This window comes from Numida meleagris, chromosome 3 (genome assembly GCF_002078875.1).
Source record: "Numida meleagris isolate 19003 breed g44 Domestic line chromosome 3, NumMel1.0, whole genome shotgun sequence".
Lineage (NCBI taxonomy): Eukaryota > Metazoa > Chordata > Aves > Galliformes > Numididae > Numida > Numida meleagris.
Genome location: NC_034411.1, coordinates 7,555,474 through 7,577,666, shown reverse-complemented (window position 1 = coordinate 7,577,666; position 22,193 = coordinate 7,555,474). Strand labels below are relative to the sequence as shown.

General features: G+C 47.1%; 1 protein-coding gene across 2 annotated transcripts in view; it reads left to right on the top strand.

Annotated features, from left to right (window-relative positions):
* The window catches only part of SLC1A4 (solute carrier family 1 member 4), a 32,864-nt gene continuing 20,698 nt past the window's right edge, over nucleotides 10,028-22,193 (top strand). The window contains exons 1-4 of one of the 2 annotated variants that reach the window (XM_021393081.1): nucleotides 10,511-10,650; nucleotides 16,665-16,767; nucleotides 17,662-17,704; nucleotides 18,445-18,507. Coding sequence is in view for 1 of the 2 variants with exons in the window: in XM_021393080.1 (XP_021248755.1) it covers nucleotides 10,121-10,650; nucleotides 17,662-17,704; nucleotides 18,445-18,507 (636 nt within the window). In the remaining variant the exon portion in view is untranslated. Of the gene's footprint in view, nucleotides 10,651-16,664; nucleotides 16,768-17,661; nucleotides 17,705-18,444; nucleotides 18,508-22,193 lie in introns of both variants that reach the window. The other variant, XM_021393080.1, reaches the window with a different exon arrangement.

Below are 22,193 nucleotides of genomic sequence, written 5' to 3'. Positions count from 1 at the left end.
TTAAATTGGAGACATTTGTACCCTTTTGCCATGCAACTTTTGCTTACTCCTTGCTTCACCTTTCCTTGGGAGCAGAAAATGAGAGGATTTCATTTCTTTGCTGGGACCAAAGCATAGAGTTAGGAAGGCAAAGTTGCTTGCTCCAGGGGAAAGGCTTTGGGTCTTAACTATTTCCCTGTTTTAGAGTTGGAGCTGCATTCCTTACCTGTGTGTACTCTCACATTAACCTACACATCCTGCTGTGTCTGCCTGGTTCAGTCTCTCGTGAATTACTCCTACCAGATTCTGTGTATTTTCAGCCCAATTGCCCTGAATGCAGTTATCCGATCTTGCTAAAACTGTTTAAATGCGATTAGCCAATGTAATTACCCAATAATAGAGCTGGTCCAAAAATTAAATGTAGCAGAAAGAAAAAGGGGAAGCAAAAACAGAAAACAGAGGTGTTTGCAACAGATTTTTTTAAATTAGTTTTCTTATTTGACTGTGGAGAAAACAAGCTACCTCTGAAGCAAAAAAAATTGATTTCTATATGCAAACAAACAAACAAGAAAACCCACACCCAAAACCCAAACACTTTTGCCTTGTCATCAGAATTCATTCCTTTAAAGCATCGCATGGTCACTGCCTTGGTTTTCACTGCGTGGACATCTCTGTCCCATGCTCTGAGCTGGGTTCTCCACCATTTTCTCCATCAAGTGAGCAGAATATTCAACCTTAGAGGCATCAAAGCAACACGGCTCTCCCAGCTCAGTAAAGGAGGTTATAAGCCAGCTGAACAAGTCAAGGCTTACTGCTGTGCATTCACTATTCATTATTCATTTGACTAATTAAGCAAGAAACTTGGGTCGTAAATTAATATGATTAAAACGAATGAAGTGTAGAGTCCACCCTTAACTGTGCAGACCATAGGTCAGTCCATCTGGACTTGTTTGCTTAGCCCACTCTGGACAAAGTCCTAGCAGATTTTGAGCGACATTGTCGACTCTTCATGTTTTATGGTTCATTGCCTGCTAGCTTCCTGATGCCATGGGCCCTGTGCTGCACTTTGGATCGAGCAGAAGCAGGAGGTGTTTTACTGTGGAGGAATTTCCTGCCCTGCAAGACCCACGTTACTGACTCCCTGTCCCCATCGGCTTTGTGTCTGTAGCTCAGGCTGGCTCCTGTGATTTGCCCTTAACCTTGCAATTTGCTCAGCTTGGGGCAAGAGGCAGCTGGTTGCCGTGCAGAGGGCCTGCAGCATGCACGGCCCTGTGGTGCAGAATTAATAAGCCAAATTACTTAATTCTGGGGAGGGAAAGCAAGGAGAGCAAAGTGACCTGCAGTCCCATCCCCATCACACGCACATTCCCCATCTGCTCTGGTTTGTACTGCTGCAGGCAGACCTCAACCCCCTCATTTGCTAGGCCCAGCTCCCACCCCCATCCTGCCTCGTTTGGAGCCCTGTTCCCTGCACAGGTGAGTCAGGAGTTGGGTAGATGTAGGGAAGGGCAACCTTCCAACCACAGCGTTTCTCTGCGCCCTAAGGGTGTGGGTGAGCCTGTGCATCTGCTGGTTTGAGGTGGATATTGTTTCTGGAATTTGAGATTCCTGTAGGATTAAGCATCACGCAGCACTCACAAGGCTCCACTTAGCTGGCATGTCTGAGCTCTGCCTGAAAATCTGATTTCTTGTTCAGTACATCTAAAGGGGCATTTGCCTCTCCTTTCTTTTTCAGTTCTTTTCATCCTGGCCGGTTGTAACATGCACACCCCTTTTATGTTCTTCAAATGTACTGCTGTTTTCACTTGAACTAAATATTTCTCTGTGCTCTTTTCTCTCCTTTTCCCAGTATTGGCCCTTTCCCCAAATTGCTGGCACAGGCAGTTTGTTTTCTATGGTTTTGCTTCAATGGAGTTTGGATATTGAACGTGCTCTCTGCTTTCCAGAGAGATTCCCGATCCAGACCCTAGGTTGTTTTTCCAGCACATTAAGTTTCCATGTCTTTCATCTCCTCCACTTTGAGAAGATCTCGTTTTATCCTTCCAAAAAGTCACAGTAATATTTCATATCTCTACTTCTGGGCTATTTCTAAGGACTTGAGGTGCATTAAGTGGTGCTGTGTGTGGATATATATGTGTCTTTCTCTCTATCTGTTGCTTGTTTTTAGCTTGACCAAAGCTAAGAAACCATTGACCAAACCCAATGAAGATGGACAGTGAATTGGAAGGCTCTGAGATTTCAGGTTCTGAGAATATGCAGATATGTGAGGGAGCAGACAAGGAAGATGCTCTGTGCTCTCTAACAGAGCAGGAAAGACACATTTCTAGGTTTCTGGGGGAAAAGCTCAAAAATGTAGCCCAAGGGCTGTCTGTGAATCCAAATGAAAAACATGCTCTTAGTTTTCCTTTAAATCCCAAGCTTTCTAACCATAAAACATCTTGTTCTGGGATGGAGGAGACTCATGCCTTTGAAACCCTTGGGTATGAAAGCAGTGGTGCTGGCGTCTCCTGGCAGCCAGCAGTCAGCCAGCCACCACCACATACAAGGGGACCGCTCCACCTCTTTGCGTTTCCCATTGCCTCCCAACCCGTGGTACGGCCCCAGGGGGAGGACAGCATGGCGCAGGGTGGATCAGAGAGCTGTGTGTGCTGGCTAATCTCGGGCAAGTTGTTTTACCCCCCTGTGACTCCACTTCTCACCCTGCAGAAACTCCTGAAGGCAGGACTTTTCTCCGCTGTGTTTATAGGGTAGCTACCACGAGGGTTCCCACGAGGTTGTGCCTTGATTTTGTAATAGTTACGGGCACAGCAATCTCATTCAAGGGCTAAGTCATTCCCTGTAACATGCAAAAGTTCAAGGAGAGCTTCTTCACCATGTGCAGAGCTCTCCTTCCCAACCATATCTGTCTTTGCCAGGGGTGTTCTACCTACATTTCCCACACAAGAAGGACACTTTGCTGTAACCCAGCTTCTCTCTCCCTGCAGACAGCTATTTACAGGATTTCAATGGGAAAGCCTGAAACAACTCCATGTCCAGAATCACCACTGCCAAAGGAAGGAGACGGGGGTCTAATTAATAATTCCTGTTGCTCTGGCTGGCAGCTTTCGGCACGGGTCCCACATTCTTCAGTAGCCCTTTCCTTAGCAATGAATGGGCTTTTAGTCCTCTCTCATAATGGCTGCTTTTCCTGGGGCATTCAGGAAATGCTAGCTGCAGCCCCTGCTGCCTCTCCGTGTTCACCAGTAAGATGCTGAGGCTCTGCCCGGCCATCCTCTCCCGCTAACCGAGCTGTGCTTTCACCTCTGAAAAGAGTGGCATGTGAACAAGGGGTGCAGGGTGGCTTTGCTTCTGTTTGCTTGTCTTAAAGCTCCATTGCAAGCTAGGGTTACAAGGCTGAGTGAGGACCTGTTCACCCCCCAAGAAGCACAACTCTACAGTCTGCAGTGAGCAGCTCTGATGCAGCCACGGCGATGTAGGGTTTGATCAGCATGGGTTTGCTGTTGGCTTTATTCCTTCTGGATTTGCTAATGATGCTGCTTAACTAGGTAGTCCAACTTGCTTTAATGTGGGTTAGTGAAAGCCTTTTGACATCCCAGCAGCTATCACAGATGCCTACATTAGCAGGTAGCCTAGGCAGGCCTTTGAAAATTGAACGGCAGATGGCATAAGGTCAGATTCTCCAAAGCTTTCAGATCAGTGAGAATTGCAACACATGCTGAGTGCCCACATGGATCTGGCTATGAAACCCTTCTGAGGCAGTGGACTTCAGGATCAAAACCTCATTTCCCTTGCTGGGAGGATAGGGAGAGAGTGGCAATGCAACACGTGGTTGTGACTTCTCAGGCTTTTGAGGTTATTTTGACACTAACCTGTGGTCATTTTACACAAGTTGCTGTGTTTCCCCTTTCTCTTAAATTTGGTGTTTTGATTTTGCTGCTCAGGACATCAGCATGTGTTTGCCACTTACCCTATTCATGTGTCACTTCTCCACATTTCCCCTTATTTCTATGTACCTCACCTGCAGAGCGGTGCTGGGCTAAAGCCGTGGCCTGAAAAATGGAAGTGCTTGCCCTCCCCTCAGCACTTTTCCTCCTGCTACAGCATCGCAGCAACACAAACACCCAGCAAAACATTGCTCTTTGCTCTGGCTGGTTACTTTCCTTCTTAATCCATGCATAGCCATCAGGAGCCTTGTAACAGCTGGCGGTGTTGAAGCCAGCAGCCACAGGCTTGGCAGCAGCATGCTCGCGCAAAGCAGTTACTGCAGAAGTGCAGCTGGGAGGGGGGAAACAACATTGTGGTTAATGGGCTGCCCTCATTAGCTCCTGCCCTGGTAACCCGATGGGAGAGAGGAGATTCTGCTGATCATAAACTCATGCTGAGCTCTTGTGTGATGCTCTCATGGAGTACAGGAGAGCAGGGAAGACGCACAGGGTGAAAAAAGTGTGCAGAGAGCTCTGCAGGGCTTTTCAGTCTGGAAAAGAGGCAACCTGGGGATCAAATAAGCCCTGGTGGATGAATTCATGGGAGAAAAATGCATTGAAGGCTTTTAAATCCAAAGGACTCCACATCTGCCATGGGAAACATGCAAGCTGCATGTTGCTGGACACTTGGAAAGTGTTCACAGATGATGCAACACATTCTTGCCTTGCTTTTGCACTCTTCTTTCCCAGTTTGGCTGTCCTTAGGATATTTTGCATAGCCCCAGGCATCTCTAAGGCTGCATTACTTCACAGAGACCTGCCTGAACCTTGTTCTTGCTCGTGCATCCCCTTAGTGTGGCAGCAAGCTGGGTGCAATGGGAGATGTTCTGCAGTGGGCAAAGGGCATCTGCATAGCACCCAGTCCCCTGGTGCCAGCAGCGCTGTTCCTGCTCACCACCATCCCAGCACACTGCCACTCGTGATCAGGGATACGGGATTCACTGTCATACCAGAGTCAGGGAGAAAATGCGTAAGAATAGATATCCCCTGTGCTGCTTCGAGTCACTGAATCACGTTCAGAAGTTAGTCATGCTTTTTTCTTCCTGTAATGAAGCTTTTTATAGCATATTCCTTACAGCTAATGTAAATCAAGGCACTCCCTGCTCGTGCATTAATGCTGAAGGCTGGGCAAAGCCTCAGCTGTCCAACCTAGCAGCCTCCTGCCTGCAATTGCAGGAGAAAGCAGCCGCACTTCTGCTTTCACCGCTCACAAGTTCTTCATTCAGCTGTGTTCCCCTGAGCTGAAATTGTACTGCTGTTCTTTTCCCTTTCTTCTCTGGTAGCAAACCTTCCCCCTGAGAGGAAGTCAGCCAGCTTGTTTTCAGATCGGCCCCACTTGTTTTGAAAATCCTGACCCTGCATTTCCCCATCAGCTGGAGGCAATGTCTCCTGCTACGGCAGGATATCACAAGGCCAAGGCCTGAGCATCTGTGCTTGTTCTTCTCTTTTTCTTCCTGCCCTTCTCTTTCTTTTCCTTCAAAGAACAGCCTGATGGAGACCCTAAGGTTGTTATGATGAGTTGGGGCCCTTCTTTTTCAGCACATACAGACTTGTTTTTCTTCATATTTTTACGCTGTGTGACATCGTATTTGGCCTTCACACCATTCTGATATTGAAAAAGTGAGCAGCACACCCAGTTTTAAGTTTACTCCTGGTTCAATACTGCTTTGTTTCCAGACCATTCAAAGGACTCTTTTTAGAAACAAGGTCATGTGTGTGCAAGGGTATTATTCTATATTTTTCATCTTCTTGTTGGTAAAGCTTCACGTGCCTTTGGAGAATAAAGTTAAATATTTACCCTAGCTCAACCACCCCTATCTGCAGAGTTTATGTTTTGTTGGAGTTTGGGCAAGTAAGCGATGTGAGCAGAATTCCCTACCTGCCTCTGCTATTATAAAATGGACTGACAAAAGCCTGTTTTTTTCACACAGACTATTTCCAGTGAGGCATGAGATCTCACCCAGCCTGGGAGGATGGTGAATCCATACGTGACACTGCAATAGGCTTATGTATGGGACTGGGTTATCTCGGTGGCCAGCAACCTATATGCAGAGGGATCTTGAGGAGCAGTCTCAGGACCTGGCATAACCAAGAGGAAGACTCCAAATTGCTCAGCAGCCCTGGCTCAACAAAGTCTCCTTGCCAAGCTAAAGTCTGCACACCAAGGCAGTGCTCAAGGCCTTCCTGCCTTGGCCAGCCATCACAGCTCTGCTGAGGACTCGTGGAAAACACGCTCTCTCCCACATGCTTTTCATACATGCTCCTCAGAAAAAGGCTGCTCTGTTACATGGCCCCTTGGGACACTGCGAGCTGCCCAGAACATCTCAGCTGGGATGTTTTGGGGCACCTATATTCAAGCTTCAATCAGAAAACAAAAACATACCAGCAACCCCTTCCTGTCCTCTTTCCTTTCATCTCCCTCCCTCCTCCGCCCACCATGACTTTGAGGCATTGGTCTTCAAACTGCTTCAAATCAAAGCAGTCACAGGGATTGGACTGATGTTATAGTTCTAATCCCACAGAGACACGTTTCTGTTAGGTCTCAGAAGGACAGAATCTAAACAGCAGCCACATCTGTGCAGCTGAAGATTTCTCCCACCCAGGGAAGCTCTGAAGGCTGCCAGCGACCTTGCTGGCTGAACACAGAGGAAGATACCTGCCCGCAGGAGGAAAGAAGGGAAAGAAGAAAGCAGAGGTGGCACAATTAGTGTTCACTGCATGCAGCTGGCACATGGCTTTGTAGGAAACATGGCCCAAGGGTGGGTCTAATCTCTGCCAAGAAGGCATGTAGCAACCATGAGACTCAAGATGCTGCAAACAGCTCTTCCTGCCCTTTCATTTGCTTCCTCCTCTAGCAAAGAAAATTCTTTCAGACTTTCTGTTGGCCTTCCTCAGGTACAGAGAGGTTTCTCCTCCATGAATCTTTCTCCTCTGTTTCTTACGGGCTTCTCCACCCTCTAAAACCAATGCCACTGGAGAATTTTTGTGTTAACAATTTTGAATATATTGATGGTACCTTACAAGATGGAATAAGTATCCACCAGGCCTGTTTATTAGCATCACAGAACATCAAGCCCTAGGGGTCTAGCAATCACTTCTTCACTTTGTGTTCTTTGCTCTTTCAAAAGGATCTTTTACCTGTGGTGCAGTATGTGCATGCTTTGTGGTAGCACATAATAACACCTAACATGTGAAAGACAGATAGATACTCTATAGTAAATCCAAGGAAATGCAGAGTATGTAAGGTGGGATGAGTGTGCAGAAGTCACACGGGGAAGAAAACAATTTCTACGGTATTGATGGGAGTTGTGAGGGGTTCACATGACAGAAAATATCTGAAATCTAGGTATCCTAAGCTAATCTTCTAGGTCTTCTCTGCACTCAGTGGAGCGTGATAGATACCTCCATGGGAACTGTATCCCATCCATGTCTTTCAGAAGGGAGTGTTAACAATGGAAAAAGCAAGATTTGCCTGGTCTAGGAATTAAACTTCTAGGTGACAACAGTTAGATTACACAAATCCCATCCTAAGTGTCCATCCCACCAATGTGCAGCAAGATTGTGGTGAACATTAATACTGGGAGTGGATGAGAAAGAGGAAAAAGGAACTGGAAAACTTCTCTCAGAGTTTCCATACCTACTTCCCCAAACAAGGTAGGATTTTATTTATTTTTTTTTTGAGGGAAATGGCTCAAAATAAATCCTATACTCTGCTTCCTTGGAGCTAAAAAATGGAGAAGAAGGACTTGATTCTACTACCGCTGCTGGGTTTTTATTTGTTTCCTCCAATGAGGCTGGAATTTGAAATAATCATCATCAAAAAATGATATCAGGCAGAAATTGACTAAAAAACAGCAGGACTTCTTCATTCCTGGGCCAGCGTTGAAAACTATGTTGGCTCTCCTCACTCAAAGCAAAAAGAAATTTGGTTTTGTTTAAAATGAACTGCTTGTTTGCCTATTCGTTTTTGCCTACTTATGATCCCTCTGATGTTTTCAGGAGGAAGGGATCTTAGCCCGGTGCAGGTGAAAGCTATCTATGACCAAAAAAATTCTTCTAGTCCCAACAGGGGAAGTCAGAAATTCTAACTTAGAAGAGCCAGGGGGGTGGACATTGGAAACACGCGAACTCATTCACTGGAAAGCCACCAATATCTACAGGCGCTGAAATGAAAACATGACACAACAGATCAGTCAGCACTTGCTACTGAATAAATCAGCAGGCTTCAATGTTAATCTCTGCAGCCATCCATGAACTCTCACAGAGTGCAGAAACACTGTTTGTTCTGCCTAGAACTTTTCTGGTTTGTTTTTTTTTTGGGGGGGGAGGATGTTCATTCATATGGTGGGAGGATCACACACTGTATTGTTTTCTGCCTGGCAAAAGTCTTGTCACCTGAAGAAATGTTAAGAGAAGAAGCATAATTGTTCAGAAAGCTGTTTGAATCAGAAAATGAAGAGAAAAAAGGGAGAAGGTATTGAGAATCTGAACTCTCATGATGTTGTGACCAGGAAGATTAACACATGCATCCCTATGGTGAGTTGTTCCTCCCAAAAGGTTGGCTGTGAACAACCAGCCACAGCACAGGTTAAAAAATATGTAGTAGTAGGATCTAAGATTCTGGGGTGAGTACATGTTCTTCCATGTTGCCTGATGGTTCTCCCAGTACTGCTCTGAGTCAATACCACAAGATCACAAAAACCCCTCTAGCAGAGCAGGATCCTGCTGTTGATTCACAATGTGGAAAAGGCCCTGTTTTCACTCTTGTACTCATCTCATACAATGTGCTGCTACAGAAGAGTGTTCCAACTTCATATGTTCTTCTTGCTTACATTTCCCTGAATTTCTCCAGCTTTTCAGTGTGCATATGGGAACACCAATAAAAATGAGTATTATTAAAATAATTCATGAATACTAGTAATTAAAGTAAGTAATGAGTGATAATAATGAGCATTATGAAAGCCAATAGAACATTTCTTTTTGCCTCAGCTAAAGGCAAAGAGGAGCAACACGTTGCTTTTTTCCATCGGGCTTTACAACGCAGCAGGGAGCAGGCACATGAGGACAATTTTCAGTGGTCTTTTGGGTACACTAAGTCACAGTGGGCTTCAAATGCAGTGAGGGGAATCAAAAAGTGCTTTGGTGGGCTTTCTGCAAGTGATGAACTAGAAAAGTTGTGGCATCTTCATCACTGGAAGTCTAAAACCAGGTGTGATCGGCATTTGTTGCAATGGGTGTGAGGAGAATTGATCTCCTGTTAGGGTAGGAAGTGAGTGGATGACTTTGCAATATTTTTTCATTTTTCCTTTCTGTTACTTTTTTCTCTTTTCACTAGGAAAGAAAAAAGTGAGACTGGGAGAGAATGGCAGGAGAAGATGCAAGGAAAAAAACAAAGTTTAACATTTTCATGAGGAATGCTTTCAAAATATGAATTAATATTAATTCTAAAAGCGTTCCTGATAGGGAAAAAGCATAAATTACTTTGGAGGGTTGTTTACTAATGACAAGACTGATCATGGAAAATTTCAAACCTAACTTTAAAACACTCGTGCATCATTTCATTTCTTTTTGAAGTCAGTGGAAATGAATGCCTCTGAAAAGTGTTGGCAGAGGCTTACTTTCCTGTTTAATTCGGTTTTCCTCCTCCAGAATGTAGTTCTGCGTATCAACAGTTCATAGGGGACATGTGAGAGCCACGGAGACACTGAGGGGCACACCAAGGGCGATGCTGAGGGGACATATGAGAACCATGGGGACACTGGGGGGGGCTCCAAGGGGGACTCCAAAGGCAACACGGAGGGTTAATGTGTGAGCGGTAGGGACACTGAGGGGCACACGCGAAAGCTACGTAGGCATCAAAGGGGACTCTGAGGGAACTTGTGAGAGCCGTGGGAACGCTGAGGCGGCTTTTAAGAGAGCCCCCGCACGCTGAGGCGACATTCGCGCGTCACTGGGGGGCGTGAACGGAACGCGAGCAACCAGCGAACCCGCGCCGCTGAGGAGACCTGCGGCGGAAAAGCGCCACGGCCGGCCCCGCCGCACGCCTCCCGTCCGAGCCCCGCCCCCCGAGGCCGGGCCTGGCCGCGCGCGGGCAGGTGGGGCCCGGCAGTGGGGGCCGGGCAGCTAGCGGGACGCACGCGGGGAGCGAGCCGGGCAGCATGGAGACGGCGGACAGCGTGGAGAAGGGGGACGGCGGGGAGAAGGCGGGCAACGGCCACGCGGAGGGCGCGGCGGCGGGCGGCGGCGGCGGCGGGCGGCTGCGGGGCTGCCGGGGCTTCCTGCGGCGCAACGCGCTGGTGCTGCTCACCGTGTCGGGGGTGGTGGCCGGCGTGGCGCTGGGGGCCGCGGTGCGCGGCGCGGCGCTGGGCCCGGCGCAGGTGGCCTACCTGGCCTTCCCCGGGGAGCTGCTGCTGCGCATGCTGCGCATGGTCATCCTGCCGCTGGTGGTCTGCAGCCTGGTGTCCGGGGCCGCCAGCCTGGACACGCGCTCTCTCGGCCGCCTGGGCGGCATCGCCGTCGCCTACTTCCTAGGCACCACGCTGCTAGCCTCCGGCCTCGCCGTCGCCCTCGGCTTCATCATCCGGCCCGGAGCCGGCGCCTCCGCCCTCAACGCGCCCAGCCTGGGGCTGCCGGGCGCCGTGCCGGCCACCAGCAAGAAGACGGTGGACAGCTTCCTCGACCTCGTCAGGTAGGGCCGCCCCGCTGCCTCCCGCCCGGGGAGGATGATGACAGAGCCGGCGGTGTTGCACGCTGCCGCGGGGGACCCCCCCCCCCCCCTCTCTTTCCTGCTCCTCCCTCGCCGCTTGCCGCCTGCAGTGCTCTGTCCCCGCGTGTCCCCGCCGTGTCCGTCCCTGTGGCTCGGGGGGCTGCGATGGAGTAGGGGGTGCGGAAGGTTGCCGACGTGTGGGAGGATGAGTGGCTTTGGAGGTGGTAGTGTTACCGAAGTGTGAACAGGAGCATAAGGCTGGGCTGCGGTGCGCCAGCCGGGCAGGCAGAGTTGCGCCCAGCAGGTAGCTTGGTAGTTGCAAAGCGGAGCGGGGAGTTCCTGCTTTGAATCTTTGTTTTTGCAGCTGAGAGGCTTTTCGGTGCATCTGGGTAAACTGATGTGACAGCAAGGGTGAAAAGAGTTTCTAAAGGAGAAAAAAAATCTGTATTCAGAAATCCACACTTATGCCCTCCTCACTCCATAGAGAGATAAGATCCACGGACCCATCCAGTTGCCCACTGGCAACCTTGTATTTCATATCCATACCCTACCTCTCTTACGGCTGAGCCTGACAGTTCTTGACAGACCAAGTTAAGAAGTGATAGCAGGACGGTGCGAGTAGGTGGCCCTGCTGTGAAGGCAACATGGAGCAGATAAGCAGTGTAGGCAGGTGAAGGAAAATGGCAAAAGGAGGAGTTGGGACAACGGTGAGAGCTGGGAAGAAGGTGACTGCTGTGGTGGCTGTCCCGGGTGCATCCTAATGCAGCTGATGTAACTGTTGCCTCTTTTGCATGTTGCCATCCTGCACAGGCTAGGGTAGGGCAGAGAAATGGGATGGGGATGCTCCAGTGACCCTCACGCTCTGGGTGTTGTGAACTTGCTTCTTGCTCTGGTCTGTAAATGCAGATGGAGAGTTGAGAAGTGTTCTGCTGATGCTGGGATTGAGCTCCAAAGAAACGCTCAAAGCGATGAGACTTGGATAAAGTGTTCAGGTTGTTGAGTGATTTTCTCTGGAGAGTGCAGGGCCAGGGGCCCTTCCCCAGTGCCTGCATGGTGACCTTTGAATTCAGCTTTTCCTTGGAGCTTTGTGGACAGAGAGCCATCATTGTACCATCAGCTCTATAGCTCCTGTCTTAATGCAAATACCTGATGGACCTGGGGATGGAGTGAGCTGTGTGACTTCTGGAAGTTATACCTACCTCTCCCTTTAAATTCCTTCTTTCTTTTCTTTCTTTTTTTTTTTTTAAACCTAATTGTTCTTGAAAAATGTGGGTATTTCGGTTTGAGTGCTGATTTTAGTCCTTGCAGCCTTGCCTTCGTTTAAGAAGGCCTCAGCTCTGCAGGGCAGAAACACTGCCTTCAGCACATGTGGATCTTGCAGCACCCTGCTCTTCGCTTTTCTGTTTTACTTTTGTTCCTGAAATTTTCTATTAGACACAAGGAAACTCTGTTTTTGGTTGTGTCAGAGACTCCCCATGTCCTTCGAGCCTTCACTGCTTGGTTCCTTTCAGGTAAAAGATGGAAAGAAGGTACAAGTGGGCAATCTGAGTCCCGCAGCCACACTGAAAACACGCTAAACTGGACTAAGTCTCAGCTGTGAGTCACATAGTTACCTTGGCGTCTGTAGGGGTGACACAGGTTGTCCCTTCCCAGGATGCTGATCTCTTCTGCTTTTGGGAAGTTTATTAATGAACGACCAAAGACATTGCTTTCCACTGTTGCAACGATGTCTGGAGGTCATCTGGATACTTGGCCGCAGCTGAGGTGTTGGGGAGGGCACAACGCCAGCCACCAGCTAACACGTCGCGCTTTATCGAAGGGCTGTGGAACAAGCAAGAGCAAATATTTTGCAAGAATCCTATATTGATTTGTCCACACTTCTGATGGGCAGTTGTCAAGACTGCGTGTTTAAATAGGGTCAGAGTTTTGCTTTGCCTCCGATTTTTATTTGCTGATTCAATGTAATCAAACAGTTTTGCAGGCACTCTTGATTCTGTCGAAATTTCCAACAGCAGATGAGCCCGACATTTCATCTTAGTGAGATCAATGTTTTGATGTAACTTTATACAAAGGACTTAAGTAGAAAATCTCGCTCATCAAAAAGGAACGTTTCAACAGACTATTTTACAATATTTTTAGTGGGTGAAAAGGCCTCAGATGGTGCCGTTCTTTGCCCTGTTTTGGGATGAAAATATGTTTTGAAATCATGGAATTGGCTTTGGGTTGGGAATTCTGTTTTTGCTTTTAATCCAACCTTAGCTGTAACATCGTGAGCGGGACGGATGTAGCATCATTTGCTTTTCATAGGAAAGGTACAGATATGTGCCTCCAGCAGTAACGTCAGGGCTTCTCGGGATGACAGACGAGTCTGCAACATTTAAATTTTATTGCTTCTTTTATTGCTCCTTCCTGCCCTTTCTGTCTCCCTGCCAGAGGTTACCAGCTGGGCTGCCAAAGGGAGTACCCACAACACTGTGAGCAAGCCCGCGGATTACTTCCCAGCACCATCAAGGCCAGAGAGAATGCACACAGGAGCTTGAGCACGAGGAAAAGCAGCAGCTGTGTTCTGCCAGCTGGGCTGCAGAGCTGAGGGCCAGGGTGGACCACAGGAAAGGTGGGCTCTTGTTCAGACACCGGTCACCCCAGTAGCACTTGCTGCTTCAAATCCTGGTTTTCCAGTGACTCACCCGAAGCAGCAGCCATTAAGGCAGTCTCAGAGTATGCTCTGAAATCCTGCTCTGGAAACAGAGCAAAACTGTATTGCTAGGGAAGGAGGGGGAGATATCACCTTTGCAGTGATAACTAGAATTAAGAAGTGACTGGGCAGCTGCAGCTGCAGTTACACAGACACACTAACCACGGTTCCATAGCTGGATGGCTGAAACTCTGGGCTGCTCTCAGAAAAAGGAGAAATATTGAGTATTACTGCCCGCCTTTGCTTCTGTTGGTTTCTGAGCCTTGATCCTCACTCGAAGTGTAAGGATTGCTGACTCAGTTCTGAATGTAGTAACCACTGGGCTCTTTTGTTTGTGTGCCTGCACTGTGTATTTTTTAAAATATTCGTAGAAAGCTTCTGATCATCTCTGCTCCTTTCTTTTCTTCTTTGGAAGTTGCCTTTCACTACTGACTCATCCCAGTCATGCTTAATTTTCTGGGCAAAGTAGGTACAGACTGGACCCTTAGGGCAGAAAAGTATCAAATAACTGCTGTGAGTAACATTCTCAAGTTTGTGTTAAAGCAGATGCACTCCCTCAAAAATAATGTGTATGTCCAGGACAAGCACAGTGCATCCACACAGGTATGAAAAAAGCAGATGAGAAAAAAACTTTGTGTGGTAGTGAATGAAAATCCTGAGAAAGAAGGAAAAAGAAAGCCGCTCAGTAGAGCAGTCCAAGCTGTGATGTGTTCTGGCAGATTTTCAGATGGCAATAAAGTTACTGTCTGTGGACTCCTACCATTGAAAAGACTTCATTGAAAAACAGGAGATAACGTAGCACGGAATATTTTTCCAATATTCACCTCACTTAGTCTAGACGTCCTCAGAAAAATGTTTTCCAACAGAAGACTTTTGGCCTTAAAAGTGGAACCTTTGTGTAAGAAGCAATAGAAGAGGAATGCATGTTATTTTAGGGTTTTGTTCTGCTCGCCTGGATTTCCCTTCATGGTTTTGCTGCCAGAGCAAAGCTGTTTGCAGAGCTCTAGCAAAAGAAACATTTAGAAACAGTGATTAATAATAATCCCTTATACATGCAACAAAGGAGTGCCTCTGCCAGCCTTATTCCACTGGTGGAAAGACACAAGGTAAGGAAGAGAGGAATTTGATTGTAAGGTCAAAATTGATAAGGATGGAACCTACAGCCTCCAAAATGAAGGTGCACTTGCACATTTGGGATATATTGTGCTTTGTCACAGAAAGGTAACTCCGTTTCCCCTCTGTAAGAGCTCTGGCATGGCAAAATGTGTCTGTCTTTAGCATTTTTATGTGCTATTCTTTACAGCAGTCAAACACAAAATATGCAAATCCTGAAACTTCCGCAGTTGGTACTGTTGCTGTATCTGGTTCCTATTTTAAGTGGATTTGAGATGGTGCTTTCCTGTACTGGGCAGTGTGCAGGTACATGGAGGTCTCGTTGCTCAGCCCAGCTGCTGCTCCAGCCCCAGGACACAGCTGTTACTTGTGACAGCTGTCTGGTGGTCTATTGCTCTTTCTGGTCCTCTGCAGCTTGGAGAGAAGTGCACAGTCTCCCTGTGTCGTGTACTTCTGCATTAGGCTCCGAATGCTCTTGGGTGTCTGTGCAGGTGATGCACGGAGCGGTGGGGCAGCCGAGGTGCACACTGCCCTGATGTCAAGCCTCGCTGCATTGCATCATTCCTGCTGCACTCTTTGTGTCACGGCGCTAGGCTGCCTGATCCCAGACCCCATGCAAGGCTTCTTATCACACAGACTCAGCATTTCTGTGTGGGCGTGCTCTTGCAGTGACACGCGTCTGCTTCGGAGAGCTGACCGTGTTCTGTAGCACAGGGCACGGCGGTGGCAGGGCCATGAGAAACAAGCAGCAGTAGTCAGCGATCCTGTGATACAGCCGTGCTGATCGCCTTAAACTCCACATCCAAAGCGAGAAACCTAAAGATTTGGTCCGTGCAAGAACACCAACTGGCAGATGCCTGTGTTTAATATGCACGCCCAGTTACACACCCTTGCTGGTTCGCCTGGCCAAGAGGATGTTTGCACTTCCCTGTGTGACTCCTCAGCTCACCTGGGGACGCTGGCTGTGGGGACAAAGCTGGGCCTGGTTTGCTGTGGTCGGTGAGCTTTGCTTGGCCACACATGCTGGGTGAAGCCTGCAGGCACGGATGAGCCCAGGCAGGTCAGCAGCCAATTTTTGGCTCTCCCTGGAGCCCGTGGCATCCTGGCCCGTTTTTGGGCACTGGGGTGGTGTTCTTGAACAAACCTGTCTTAGGCGATGAAGCTGAAAACCTGCGGTCTGACTCACCCGTAATTAAGGCTTAGTTTAATTTGCACGCTAACTGATCTTAGTGAGTGATGAGCATAGTCTGTGCAGGACTTGTGCCTCTGTGATAAGCAGTTTGTTTGCTTTTTGTGACCTGGAGCACCTTTTTTCTTAAACTTCAGGGTTTGAAACAAAGAGGGGCAAACCGTTTTATTTACATGTCATCGTGAGTTAGTAGTCAGGTGCGCTTAAAAGCAGGGCTGGACAGAACACACCATGCAGGGGAATCTTTGGGTCCTCCTGGGCTGCTGAACCAAAATCTGAATTTATGACTTGGTCAGTTGTCAAAAATGCCCATTTCAGTTCTCAGAAACAAGTGCAGCGAGCGGTGCTCTGGGGATAAAAGCAGAGTGACAGCGATCTGCTCGTGTTTGTATAGCATAGTGTGCTGCTCCGAACTGGAAGCAAGAACCTGCCCCTTGCCTTCATGTAGCAGGGCTGCTGGCATCGTTCAGTATGTGCCTTAAGTATATGCTTGCTGTTCAGTCAGTGTTTAATTACTGGGGCCCATGCCTGACGTACTGTGTAAATTATGGGCTTTGTGGTTCCTCTGCTTCATGGAAGCACTGGAGAACCACATTGTTTAGGCTTTGGGGTTGCTTCTTGTGGTTTTGTTTTGTCAGGATGGAAATGCTGATTTTAAAAAAGCAATTTGATTTCTGCTCGTTTCTCCGTCTTTTTTTTTTTTTTTTTGTCGTCTTTGCTCCTTCAAAACCCAGACAATTCTCAAAGAGACTTAACCACCCTGATTTTGAAAAGGTGAAATAAAGTGTTCTGATTTTTTTTTTTTTTCCCAATAATGTATTTTCCATTCCCTTCTTTTTTTCCTTGGGGAGGTTAGCAGGACAGAGATTGAAGGGAGCTGTAGCTTTCTTGGAGGCCATCTCTGCACAGTGCGTGGAGCAAAGGATGGGAAGAAGCTTCCCCAATTCTTTTTTGCCACAGATGATAGGCTTTAGATCAACTCTTCTGTTTTCTTATCAGGAGAATTCACATGCCTCCTTATTGCACTCGGCTGCCAGCGTTCTCAGTTCCTACCTCCAGAATTCCTGCCCTTGCCACGTAGGGTCCCGCTGTCTGCGTGGAGGTGAGCTGCTTCCCTTCCCATTTTGCTTTCTGACACAGCAAAACAAGATGCTGTTTGGCCAGGGGAGCACATGCTCTTTACCCACTGCAGGGGAAGAAAGGGAGCGTAGCAGTGAAAACAACTGGTGAACTATGAAATAGAAGAAGCCAGCAACTTTTTCCTTATGTGCCCCAGTTAATCATTTTTTTTTCTGTCCACGTTCTGCCCAGTGTAAGCGTTTGTCAGTTTGCACCCTGTCCTCTCTGCACAGACCCGATGCTCGATTTGTGTTTGTATGAGGGCGCTGCTGAATTCAGATGTTGCAGCTTTCCACCCAAGCTGCCACTGCTTCCATCCATGCCATTTAACCGCTTGAGCGCTTGCAGACAGCTCTGGCCCCTGGCATTGTTCTTGCTTTGGCTTGGTGTTCAGGGAAGCCGACCTTGTTGTGTTGAGGGCTTAAGCTGTTCTCTTAGTGGAATTGTGCTGATTGGATTGTCCTTCGTGGTTATGCTGTGGGCAAACGGTAATCACGTGAGTAACGTTAAAAATCTGCCTGAGCCTGGAGGCCATAAGCTGTTGCTGCAGCTGGTGTGGCTAAGCCAGGTTGTGTAGCCACTGGTCGATGTGTTTAAATAGCATCGTATCTGATTGCCTCTGATTTCCAACCTAAATGGGATGTGGAGGCAAACAGGGGCTTCTTGTACGAAGCAAGAGGAGACGTGGAGATCTCACACCGCTGGAGAAGTGGCAAGGCATCTGCTCCACGCTGCCAGGCTGCCTCCTGCAGTCCATGCCTCACTAACGCCAGTGTGCTTGTCTTTGCAAAAGGAGTTTTCTGAGGGTAAAACACATCAGGGAATTCGTTTTAGAAGCTCTACAAAAATATTTCGTTCTCTTGTTTGTGTTTTACAGGAACCTGTTTCCTGCGAATCTTGTTGCGGCAGCTTTCCGAACGGTAAGAAGTGTGTGAATTTTGGGCACAAACTATGTTGCAGACAGACCAAGTGACTTTTGTTATTTAAAAAAAAAAAAAAAAAAAAAAAAAAAAAAAACAACAAACCACACATAAAGATGGTGTAGAAAATATCAAAAGTCATGCTACTTTTGGGAGGTGGGATTGTTAGAAGCACTTGATGTAGTAACACGTGGGAATTGCACAGCAAATGGGGTGACTTTGGAAAACACTCCTCAGACAAAGGCATATTCATAGCCTGTGTTTTGTAGCTCCACCAGAAATTAGGCTGCTCCACTTTGAGCACATTGGGACAACGATGGCAGCTCTCTGCTTTGTGCCGGGTAGCTTACACTCTGCAGTGGGTAGCTGGCAGAGCTGTACGTGGCTGTTTTTAATGTCCCTCTGCCATAGTGAAATAGCACGAGCATCACTTGCCTTCCACAGGAGGCAGTGCAGCAACACGATGCACGAGCAAGAGCATGGTAGAGGAAAAGGGAATCCCTTGGCTGCTGCCCAAACTTGGGAGCTCAGTGGTCACAGAGCTCTTCTCTGTCCCCATGCGGGGAAGGAGCTTTATACACTATCACTCTCTCGTCTTGTACAAGGCAGGCTCGTTTTATCCACAGTATGATCTCCAGCAGAAGTTCCTGGTAGCAACCTCCTTTTTGAGAAATGCTATGTGATGCAGTCATATTAATAATCTGATCAACAAATGTTGTGTGTTTTTTTTTTTCTTGCAGTATGCAACAGATTATAAAATAGTACTCAGAAACACTACCTCTGGAAATGTCACGTTGGAAAAGGTAAGGTCACCTCTTAGGGTTTTTTAGCTATAATGTTCTACTGCCTCACAGTCTTAACAAATACTTTTACTTGTCTGGAACTAAGACACGTACAAGTTAGATGAGTTACCCAAAGTCACACAGGAAAGCAGCGATGGATCAGAGAGTTGGACTCAACTGAGCTAGTGCTCGATACCTTATTTTTAGGCCATGCATTCTTAGACTCAGCCTCACTTCATCCCAGCATTGATTAGTCCCTCGACATAGGATTTCCAGATAACATTCTATAGCCTTGAAATTAAGTAGCAATTAGGCTGACTGAATATGTCCTTTAGACCTTATCCTCTGTTTACAATTTGCAGAAAATGACTTTTTTTTCTTTAAAGAGAAGGTAAGTTGAGAATTTTCTCCTGGTGCAGAAACTTTGTATGTGTGATTTCACATAGTAACAAGTGGCCTGAAGGGATAAAAGTTATAGACAGAACATTAGGAGTAGGCTGCTATTGCAGTGTGGTGAAAATTAAACCTAATGGAAAGGTGTTGCCAAGGCAATAAGTGTTGTGTTCTGTATGCAGCTCATAGGACTTGCAGAGGTGCTCTGTGGTCTGTTCAGTGGAATCTCTCTTGCAGCACGAAGCCATCAAACATCTTCATTATTGGTCAGAGCCAATATATTACAGATCCAGCAGTAATTACCTTTGCCTTACAGACAGCATGCTACAAAACTGACGCAGGATCTCACCTGCAGTGTTTCACTTCACTCCAAACCGGCGTATGTGGGGTATCGGAGAGACAGAACTGAGATGGGAAATGGCTTTCTCAGGGCAGTTTTATATCTCTCAGATTCACTCTGACTGTCAGAGATGCCAGATATACTGCTTTATTTTCAGTATGATTTATACATCTCTAAGGCAGGTCCTCTGTAGTGTTTGTATTTGTCATGTAGGGGCTCAGATGGGGCTTGCCCTCCAGTTCCACCAGTCTACATAGAAGGCAATTTGTGCACATCCAGAGGGACTCCGAAGCGAATCCCTTGGTGTAGGAGGTGCTGGCTTGGTGTGTGAGCAGGCAGTGCAGAGCAATGTGTTTCTGAACTCTGCTTTCAGCTCACGGGCTGAACTTCTACCAGTTCTGCAGCCAGATTGATAGGTGGCTTTGATGGCACAACGAGAGCTGTGCAGGGGAACAATCCATCCTTGCCTAGAAGCCTGCTATGGCATGGTGAACGGTCTCACTGGGGAAAAAGGCAGCCTCATCTGCCCAGGCTCTGCCCGTGCCTGTAGGATCACATTAGCCCAGATCTGCACGCACCTCTCTGACATGGATGTGTGGGAACGACTGCGGAGCAGCCATGTGACCCCAAAAGTGCACTTTCTCTTCTCATGCCATCGTACCCTCAGGCAGTACGTGCCCATGCAGCCTCGTGCTGCTAAAACCAATTTTGACATGAAAGGCTGTAACAACATGCACTTAGGCAATGTGTGGTTGCTTACACTGTGGAGTTATTATTCATTTAAGTAGGAGTAAAGGAAAGGTGAATAAGACTCCTGTTCATCTTTAGTGTCAACTGAAGATGAGGCAGAAGTTGTGCCCTTGCCAAGCGAGCACAGATTGGAGCCAGCCATGTCCATTGGGCATAGACTCAGCTGTTGAGCACTTGTTAAATGCTTTGGAAAGTTGTAATTTTTCCTCAAGATAAGAATGTACTTTTTGGCAATTTAAAATGTGAGCATTTTTTTCAGTTTTCTTTCTTTTTTTCACTTACGTGACTCTAGTATGATGCAATACCACAAACAATATTGTGACTTTGCCACAGATGTCTGCTTTTGCCCATGATGATGACGTAAATGTTATTTCCCCTATTACTTTTCCAAAACTTTGTTCAGTTTTTGGAGTGAAACAAGATCTGAACTTTAATTCCAGAAGATGCCCTCCTGTCTCCAGGGAAGAGTGGACCAAAAAAAAAAAAAAGGAGCATCATCTCAGTTCTGTTAGCTTCAGTACTGTTCTATGTTGCTTATGGATAGATGAGAATTAAGTTTGGAAAGGAAGAATATGATTTTTGGATAACATGTAGTTTAACTATCATAGCCATAGAATTTGTGTTACAGAGAAGCAAGGTATTCCTATCTAATGTTTTCTTTCGTCAGCAGGGTATTTGATTGAAGAGGGGAAATATTTGCCCTTTTCCATATGAACAATGCAGAACAAAGTTTTCTATTGATTTTTTTTTTCTGCTGTCTAATAGGCCTTGCCTTCTGTTGCTGAGGATATGAGGAGAGGGGCACGTAGATGTCTGCTAAGCCACATTCTTTTTGTTGTTTCACATGCTCCCTCATGTTTACCTAGCTTTTATGGCTACATCCTGTCACCAGGAGGCCGTGAGGGACGCTGAGTTCCTCCTGTGGTGCTAGTAAAAACACACAAACTGCTGGTTGCTCTTCTTCCTCACATCACATGGCTGCATTATCTTTTCAGCCACTTACTACTGGGCTAGCTGAATGTCAGCAGTTGTTTCCTTAATACGCATTTTGTTTTAAGAGCTAAAAAACAATAGAATCTTCAGAGGGATTCAAGGACCAGAAGATCTGTGAATCTTTCTACCAGGACACATAATTTCAAGCAAACAATAATGTGTTCTATAGTTTACCCAGCAACAAAGCTCTCATTAAAGCTGTTTTTGTTTGATGTCCACAATGCTGCTTGGTTTGGCTGCTCCTCTGGGGTGATGGACTCTTCTGTTAGAGTACAAAAAGGCTGTTCAGCATCTGCCAGTTTTAGAAGCTGGGATTGAGAGGATCTTCCGCTCAGGATTTACTGCTGGACTTCTTCCACGTTTTGCTGCAAGGAGGTGACATTCCCTGAATACGGTAGATTGCTCCCTAAAATTCAAGGACACAACTTTTGCCTAAATTTGCAGTGATGGTAGGTGATGGGGAATACTGTGTGTTTTAAGAAATTGGCTCAAGAGGAAGAAAAGGAGAGCACAACCTGAAGGTAGCGTGGACACAATGACAACAAATAAAATGAACCAGCTAAGTAGTTTTTGGTGGCTGCACAGAGTCCTGTCTCTTGTCACCAAGAACTCATGGGTCCCCAGACTGCAAGAACTTAGCTTAAAGGGCTTATATGCGTGAGTGCATGGAGAACAGCAGCAGCAAAGATGGCAGTGCTGGGCAGAGAGAGACATCTCTGGGGATGAGAGAGGACTAAACTCTGTGTTCTCATTTTGGAGAGTGATGAGGTGAGGGAGTTTGAGAAGGATTGGCCAGTTTATGCACAGTAGGCCAGTGTGAATGTTAAGACGAAAGGTGAGAAACCACATGTGTCCTGACTGTAGCTAACTGGAGGCACTGCTGTTCCTTGCCCTCCTCTAGCTTCCTGAGGCAAAATTTGGCAAGCCTTTGGCTCTGAAGAAGGTGGAGTTGACTGGTGCTTGTGGGAACTGAATGAGCCAGAAGAGCTCTGAACTGCTCTAATCAGGGAAATGGTGTTCCAAATTGGGCACAAGGAGCTCTAGTTCAGTTCTGCTCTGTGTCCCTATACGCCCCACACAGCTGGTGGGAAGCTGCCTGATCCTCTTGCAGATTCAGTTGCTGTTCCTGAGACCAGAGCTTTGAGAAGCCCAAATGGAGGTGGGTTGCTAGGCTCCAGGCTCATGCTGCTGCATTTAATGAGCTGAGAAGAGCAGTTCTCCAGCAGAAGTT